The sequence below is a fragment of the Camelina sativa genome, chromosome 3 (genome assembly GCF_000633955.1).
Source record: "Camelina sativa cultivar DH55 chromosome 3, Cs, whole genome shotgun sequence".
Classification (NCBI taxonomy): Eukaryota; Viridiplantae; Streptophyta; class Magnoliopsida; order Brassicales; family Brassicaceae; genus Camelina; species Camelina sativa.
The window spans coordinates 15,129,393-15,137,938 of NC_025687.1; the positions used below are offsets into that span (position 1 = coordinate 15,129,393).

At 33.3% G+C, this 8,546-nt stretch overlaps 1 protein-coding gene and 1 long non-coding RNA gene across 3 annotated transcripts in view; both read left to right on the forward strand.

Annotated features, from left to right (window-relative positions):
* Positions 1–869, forward strand: part of LOC104777155 — a 4,625-nt gene extending 3,756 nt beyond the window's left edge. The window contains exon 2 of one of the 2 annotated variants that reach the window (XR_002037516.1): positions 558–869. This is a non-coding gene — a long non-coding RNA (uncharacterized LOC104777155). The remainder of the gene's footprint in view (positions 1–557) is intronic. The other variant, XR_002037515.1, reaches the window with a different exon arrangement.
* On the forward strand, positions 2,409–4,613 carry LOC104777156 (phosphatase IMPL1, chloroplastic). Its single transcript, XM_010501367.1, has 9 exons — positions 2,409–2,816; positions 2,963–3,030; positions 3,160–3,293; positions 3,378–3,466; positions 3,579–3,636; positions 3,713–3,765; positions 3,857–4,069; positions 4,151–4,252; positions 4,355–4,613. Exons 1-9 carry the CDS (start codon positions 2,514–2,516, stop codon positions 4,451–4,453), a joined length of 1,119 nt encoding a protein of 372 aa, XP_010499669.1. The 5' UTR covers positions 2,409–2,513; the 3' UTR covers positions 4,454–4,613.

Below are 8,546 nucleotides of genomic sequence, written 5' to 3' on the forward strand. Positions count from 1 at the left end.
AAAAAAAATACATCTACTTGTCTTGTTCTTGTACTTGCTAGTAAATCCAATAATGTGTTGTTTTCATAGTATCACATCTTCATTCTCCGAATTATACGCATTTATGTTTTTAGTTACTGTGTATATGAAATACATGTCCACAAGTCCATGTTCGTTGGTAGGAACGCGTTTACATGTGCCTATGTGTTTCTTTCCCTTGACCTATACGAAGATTTATAATTAAATAAACATAATATATTAGTTTATAATTCAACAATTCATCTTCTTCGAGATCATTCTTGTTTTAGTTATGTATAGATTTTAATTAATCATATAGTGTTAAATTGGCTAATTTAGTGCTTAGTACACATCGGGCTATCTTAAGAATGGTAGATGTTCTACATAGTATAGGTTTTTAATATGGTATTTTATGATTTTATCATTGTGCTTGCTGGGCAATGAGAGATTGCGTTCAGTTTTATAATCTCTTCCATTCAGTGACTTAGAAACATGCACTATATCCTTCATATTCTACATACATCTTAAGACCAATCTTGCATACTATTACCTTTTTGCAGACTCATGTTATTTGTAATATAGGTGGTGCCATAACCAACGACCGACATTGAAGTTTCTATATTGATAAGCAATTCTAGTTTGTTTCGAAGATTTTTCATTTGGAGGACGCGTGATATGGATTGTACTAATTAAGATCATGAAGATTATTTTTCCTCTTACTTTCAAATTTAAAATTGTAATTTAGTTCATAGTTGGGTTCTGGTGGTTTTAGATCATTTGTTACGATTACTAGTTTCCATAGACACTTCTAAATTTTTTTTCCAAAGTGGTCATATATATATATACAATGTGTTTGAGATTAAAAATATAAAGATTTTTGGAATCTGTAGATACTAGGGTTGCAAGGATGATAATGATATCACAATTCATATTAATAAATGATAGGAAAATATTAATCACCGTATTAATATATATATATATATATCAATATATTGATGTATCAAAAAAATCCGATTTTGAAACAATTGTGCATGGACCTATAAGATGTTTGAGAGTTGATATCTAGCTAACATCATGACAAAGACTAGTAATTTATAGAAAAATGACTAGCAAAAAACAAAAATGCATATTTTATATAATGAAACATAAGAGACTAATTATAGCGTGATCACTCGCTCATCTAGTAAAAAAACATAGTTGGTCACATCCATAACCACTTCTTGCTGAAGAAGCAACCTTAGCAAAGACTACAAAAGTCACAAAACTTTTCTATAACTACCACATGTGTGATTTGACTTTAAAAACCAAGAAATATTATAAAGAAAAAAAAGTGTGATATTATTTCTAATCTCTCGTTCTTAATTACTTTTGAATTCGCGTAGTAGTGTAATACTAAGTTGGCTTCATAACTCAAAAGCCCAAGCCCAAACTCTAAACTAATGATAACAATACAACAACGCGACTCATCAAAGAAGATCATGTGAGTGAGAGAGATCGATCACCGGAAAAAATCAGGGCGGGGTGATTCGGATTCCGATGAGATCTTGCGATCGGTTGGAGGAAGCGCTATTGCAGTGCCACCGTCGGATGCCGGAGGGACCGGCGAGGAGATCGGGTTGCAGAACAAGCCTCAAGCGTAAACAGTGCGAGGACGCTCAGCTTTCACTGTCTCTATGTCTTTCTCGTCATCAGAGACAATTTGAGCAGCGTTAGGATATTAAGAGGAGTCATTACTATATATGTTGTTGTTGGATGTGGTTGAGCTTTGTAATTGGGGGAAATTAGAGGTTTAGGGATTATAAAGTCTGATTCTTTTTTTGCATCTGTTGGAGATGAGAGAGATCATGAAAAGTAGAAGAATGTGCTGATCATTTTGAGGAGATGAGAGGAACCAAAAGATTGTGAATTTTGGTTAATCTGCATTAGTCCTTATATGGGGTTTGGTATAGCGAATTGGGTTTGAAATCTGTAGTTCAAAAAGCTGCTATGAAGCAGGAGACATTATGGTGGGAGTTACTGCAAACTGAGTAGTTTTAGTTGCTTGGTTTCTCAATCTGCAAAATGGTCGAATCAATCATGATACTTGGATGCAGGCTGCTTCTGATGAATTGAATGATTAGAATCGTTTCCTTTTTCCTCAGCTGTTCTTGTGTATTTCTTCTATGTACATGGATGCATTCAGACTATTTCTGTTTTCTGTATGTTGGAAACAATCAGCTCAGCTTCTGTTGCTGAGTGTGATCAATCAACAACAAACAATATCAGGGTCTATTGGTAACTACTGTGCCACACACATGTAATTCATACATCATTTACCTTAGTTTCAGTTTTAGTCTTGTGAATTTTTCAGAATTACACCACATAAATTCCATCTTTGTATAAGTTCTTTTCAGATAATATTTTAATAAAAATTGTATCTTTCTATCAGCTTTGTTGGGACTCTCTCCCTTGTTCATCCACTCACTTGCGCCCATATATAAACAAAACAAAAAATCTAAAATTTCTCCGGGATACCGATGGGAAGGTCTCTAATTTTCTCGGGGAACATGTCAATGAGAATCTCTCACATACCCAGATCATCATCGCTTCCGTTGCAAAACCCATTTTCATGCCGGACAGTAACCGGACATGGGTCAAGTTGGAGGATATTATTGTCTAATAGCTTGAGCAAGTCCACGACGAGGCTTCAAACAAAAGCTGTTGTCTCTGAAGTTTCTGATCAGACGCGTTATCCCAGAATCGGCGCTAAATCCACCGGAACTATATCGCCGGCACATCTCCTAGAAGTCGTTGAACTCGCCGCTAAAACCGGCGCCGAGGTTCGAAATTTCTTGTCTTTACAATTCATTACCAAATTTATGTTTACTGGAAAATTCAATGGTATTAGAGTCGAGTTCTTTAGGTCCGTAGAGCAGAAGGAGAAGAGTAAAAAACATAACTTGATTTGATTCATCTGGTTTGGCAGGTTGTCATGGAAGCTGTGAATAAGCCTAGGAATATCACTTATAAAGGTCTCACTGACTTGGTAACTGAGTAAGGGGCTTCTTCAGAGTTTTTTAAAAGTTGTTAGCTTGTGTTGTGCTTGTATAGATTGAGGACTAGTTTCTTCATCGCTGATTTTGTTTGAAGCATCAAAGTGTTAGTATTTTACTGAATTTGCAGTACTGATAAAGCAAGCGAGGCTGCTATTTTGGAAGTAGTGAAAAAGAATTTTAGTGATCATCTTATTCTTGGTGAAGAAGGAGGTATCATCGGCGATTCGGCTTCTGATTACCTCTGGTGCATTGATCCTCTAGGTTTTGCTCTCTTTAACAAATCTCATTGCTTTCCTCTTTATTTGTGTGAGGTTTGAGTGATAGTTTCTTCCTTTTATGTGTTAGATGGAACAACAAATTTTGCTCATGGATATCCCAGTTTTGCTGTTTCTGTGGGTGTTCTGTATCGTGGAACTCCCGCTGCTGCTTCTGTGGTAGATCTGATTTTACACTTGCACAAACTAGCTATTACTTATTGACAGTTCCTCTCTGCTGATTCTTTTGATCAATAGGATTAGTAAGAAACCAAAAAATTTCATTGTGCAGGTAGAGTTTGTAGGTGGTCCAATGTGTTGGAACACTCGAACCTTTTCTGCAACTGCAGGTACAATGTAGCCAGCTTATATGTTCGTCTAGTTTAGTTAGGTATTTAAGATTTGGCTAACTAGTTCACTTCTTAGGTGGTGGAGCATTGTGTAACGGGCAAAAAATTCATGTCAGTAAAACTGATGCTGTAAGTAAACTTATCAGGAATCCAATTTAGTTTCTTCATGGTATGTTCAGTAGATTTGGTTTTATAACACATCTATTATGGTTGAGTGTAGGTGGAGAGAGCACTTCTTATCACAGGGTTTGGGTATGAACATGATGATGCATGGAGTACTAACATGGAATTGTTCAAAGAGTTCACTGATGTGAGTCGGGGAGTGCGGAGACTTGGTGCTGCAGCAGTTGACATGTGTCACGTGGCACTTGGGATTGCAGATTCATACTGGGAGTACCGTTTAAAGCCATGGGATATGGCAGCTGGTGTTCTTGTAATCTTCCTTCTTGTTTTTTTCTTTCTTACCAAACTACATATGTTGTAGAGCTTAATCCATGTCTGAATATGAACACAGATAGTTGAGGAAGCTGGAGGAGCTGTGACTCGAATGGACGGCGGGAAGTTTTCTGTGTTTGATAGATCTGTTTTGGTGTCCAATGGCATTCTTCACTCTAAGGTTTGTGAAAGGTTTGATGAACTGTTAATACTTTTGTTAATGCTTTCAATATGTTATGCTTAGAGATAAGGTCTGAACATATGTGTTGTTGAATCGTTGTAGCTTCTGGAGAGAATCGCCCCCGCAACTGAGAATTTGAAGTCGAAAGGAATCGATTTCTCGCTGTGGTTTAAGCCAGAAGATTATCACACGGAACATTAAGACTTGTTCAAGAAAGTGTACCTTTTTGCTACAAGGCTTTTCTTCATTTACATAATTATGATCTAAGGTGTAAAGCTCGTTTATTAGAACTAAATCTTCGAATTTGAGGTATAACATTCGTGTTCAGACTATCAGTCAACAATGATCATATTCTCTTAAACTTGGTGAACGAAAGGCTTCATGGATCAACATAACGGTCTTCCATCTTCCAGTCCAAACCTCATATAGACCAAACTGAAGCTTAGTATCTTGGTTAGTAGACTGAACCGGAAGGTACCTTGGTTCTTTAGGGATAACCCAATATCTCGAGTCACCTCAGAATGAATCGGAAGGTACCGTGGTTCTCTAGGGATAACCCAATATCTCGAGTCACCTCCCCCAAACAAAGTTAAGACACTCGGTTATAAAACCCATGCTTTTCTATTGCTCTGCACAATTTAAACAAAAAATTTACAAAATCAAGACACATTTATAATCAGAGTTTTGTTCATTTCTTCTTTTAAAGGATGTCGCAACATGAGTTATAGAAAAAAAAATCAAGAGCTAACGACGTTACAACATGAGTTAATTCATAGATATAATTTACACAAAATTTAAGTACTTCTAAAACTATATATATATATATATATATATATACTCACAAAATAGCTATGATCTATGGTTTTACAAAAGTAACGACTTTATTCCTAGTTCAATTTTTTTTTTTTCAAATAACTAATAGTACTTAGAATTGTGATAATTAGAAAAAAAAATCTCAATAATAACTATTTGGAATTATATAATTTATATTAATATTGACACCTATATATAAAAAAAATACTTTTAGTTTCCCATACTATAGTATTTGTTTGTATATATTGTACATTTTTTACCATGTTATCTTTCTTTTATATTGAGCTCATTTCGGTGCTGCTGATTTTGTGTCTCTGTTCTTAGATATCCCTACGCAACTCCAACTGTTGAATCAAAAACTTGCTTGTATCCCTAAATCAACTTGGAATGAGTTTCCGGTAGGAGATGATCACATGACGAGAGACGGTATTAAGTTTTCGTGGATAATGGAACGTGGCATCAAATTTCCACCAGGGAATTAAGTAGGAGGTATCACTACAAAAATTAATTTGTTTGACATAAGTTATTTTTTAAGTTAGCACCGCTTAAAAAGTGACACTATAATTATATGGTTTTGTAAAATATATTCCTAAAAATAGTGAAACTAAAAAATTTTACCATCACTTACAAAGTGATTATAATTCAAATTTAGCATCACTTAATTTTTTATTAGCGTTATTTATTCAACTGATGCTATTTCAGTGTTGTTTTAATAAATGTTACTATCAAGATTTCTACATAGTATCAAAAGTTTTGAAATGAAGTGAAATATGACTTTTTTTTTTTGCATTTTTTTAGAAACAACTACATTTCCGGTAAATCTTATACCTTAATTTTATAAATATGAAATTGGGACGGTTATTGGTAAACAATGTTATTTTTTTTAATTGTATCAAATAACAAATTTGACACACAATTTAGTAATTTAAGATCGATTAAAATAAGTGATGTTGCACTTATATGTTTTAATATCAGTTCTCTAATTGATGTTAAATTAGTGTTGTCCTTTTTTTTTTTTTGTTTTTTTATAGTCATGTATAGATTACTTTTGCTTGATAATTTTAAGTGTTTTCTTGTTGTACATAAACTTGTTGGGCTTGGGCTCTTTATAGAGATCATTGATACTTCACTGCTATTAATGGTTTACAAGGGTTCAATCCCTTGATTTTTGAGACGTTCTTAAATAGAGTTCCGAAGAAGCACCTTCACTATGAAGGTACAATCGATAACGTCGAAAATGCGAAATATTATCTGATTAATAACAATCATGTCAAAGACATGATTGTCTACAGGCACCCATTACAAAATTATGCAGATGCAAGTTTTGAAGTTTTAATAGAGAAGTTGCTGATTGAAGCCCGAGTTGTAGTGTCAATTGATATGCTTCCAAGCTACCACTCCTTCTACTTTAGAAATGTATAACGTTAATATTTCAGAATTTCATTAACTTTGTTATGTTATACAATATAGTAAAAACAATATTTAACTTAAATTATTTAATTAATTTTCAGGGATCAATCCTACTGTCTTCGAGTCTCAAACAATTGCTTTTGAAATATATCCAAAGCATATTGTTGTTATCACGGGGTTCAGTGGTAAGAAGATCAATGAAGTGATAAAAGAATTCTGGGAAATCCAAGATTGCAAAGGAAAGGGATTTGGAGTGGATGGGTTTGATTATTTGGATTTTCAAATTGGGGGAAAAACTCAACTGCTTCTCTTATTAGAACCGTCCCACGAGCCAAATAATCAAATCCATCCATTCCCCATCACTTTCCTTTGGAATCTTGGATTTCTCAGAATTCTTTTATCACTCCATCAATCTTCTTAGCACCGAACCCCGTGATATTAACAATATTCTTTGGATATATTTCAAAAGCAGTTGTTTGAGACTTGAGGACAATAGGAGTGTACATATCTTGAAAATTATTTAAATAATTTAAGTTAAATATTATTTTTACTAAATTATATAACATAACAAAGCTAAGGAAGTTCTGGAATATTTACCGTCATACCTTTCCAAAATAGGAGGATTGAAAGCTTGGAAGCATATCAATTGACACTACAACTGGGGTTTTAATCAGCAACTTCTTTATTGAAACTTCAAAACCTGCATCTGCATAATTTTGTAATGGGCGCCTGTAGACAATCATGTCTTTGACGTGATTGTTATTAATCAGATAATACTTTACATTTTCGATGTTATCAATTGCATCTTCATAGTCAAGGTGCATCTTCAGAACACCATTTAAGAACGTCTCAAAAATCAAGGGATTGAATCCTTGTAGACCATTAATTGCAGTGAAGTATCGATGACCTCTGTCAAGAGCCCAAGCCAAACAATTTTGTGTACAACAAGAAAAAATACTTAAAATTATCAAGCAAAGATAATCTATACATGATTATAATAAACAAAAAAGACATTTGACATCACTTATTTAACATCAGAACTGATATTAAAACAAATAAGTGCAACATCACTTATTTTAATCGATCTTAAATTACTAAATTGTGTGTCACATTTTTTATTTGATACAGTTAAAAGAAAAATAACATAGTTTACAATAACAGTCCTAATTTCATATTTATAAAATTAAGTTATAGAGATTTACCAGAAATGTAGTTGTTTGAAGGGATATGCACAAAAAATCAATTTTCACTTCATTTGAAAACTTTTGATACTATGTAGAAATCTTGATAGTAACATTTATTAAAACAATACTGAAATATTAATAGCATCAGTTGAATAAATAATGCTAATAAAAAATGAAGTGATGCTAAATTTGAATTATAGTCACTTTGTAAGTGATGGTAATTTTTTTTATCTCACTAACTTTAGCAATATTTTTTACAAAAATCATATAATTCTAGTGTCAATTTTTTAACCGGTGCTAACTTAAAAAAAATAACTGATGTGAAACAAATTATTTTTTGTAGTGATACCTCTTACTTGATTCCCTTGTGGAAGTTCGATGCCACGTTTCATTATCCACGAAAAATTAATACCGTCCCTCGTCATGTGATCATCTCTTACCGGAAACTCATTCCTAGTTGATTTAAGGATACAAGCAAGTTTTTTATTCAACAGTTGGAGTTGCTTACGGATATCTAAGAACGGAGACACAAAATCAGCAACACCAGCACCAAAATGAGCTGAATATAAAAGAAAGAGAACATGTGAGATAACATGGTAAAAAATGTACAATATATACAAACAAATACTATAGTATGGGAAACTAAAATATTTTTTTATATAGGTTTCAATACTAATATAAATTATATAATTCCAAATAATATTATTGAGATTTTGTTTTCTAATTATCACAATTCTAAGTACTATTAGTTATGTCGCTCTTGATGTAACATTCTTTGATTTGGGCGACACAAGCATCATTGTCTTCAAATAATGTTGTTGGCTCTTTCTTGGTGACTATTCTACTCGATTCTTGTATATGGTTAGTCATTGATCTAAGCCATACAC

What these genes read in the sequence shown, in the direction of transcription:
- LOC104777156 (XM_010501367.1), top strand. Translation starts at nt 2,514, where the DNA reads ATGGGAAGGTCTCTAATTTTCTCGGGGAACATGTCAATGAGAATCTCT. An exon ending in CCGCTAAAACCGGCGCCGAG is followed by an intron (nt 2,817 to 2,962) that starts GTTCGAAATTTC and finishes CTGGTTTGGCAG; the next exon opens with GTTGTCATGGAAGCTGTGAA. An exon ending in CTCACTGACTTGGTAACTGA is followed by an intron (nt 3,031 to 3,159) that starts GTAAGGGGCTTC and finishes CTGAATTTGCAG; the next exon opens with TACTGATAAAGCAAGCGAGG.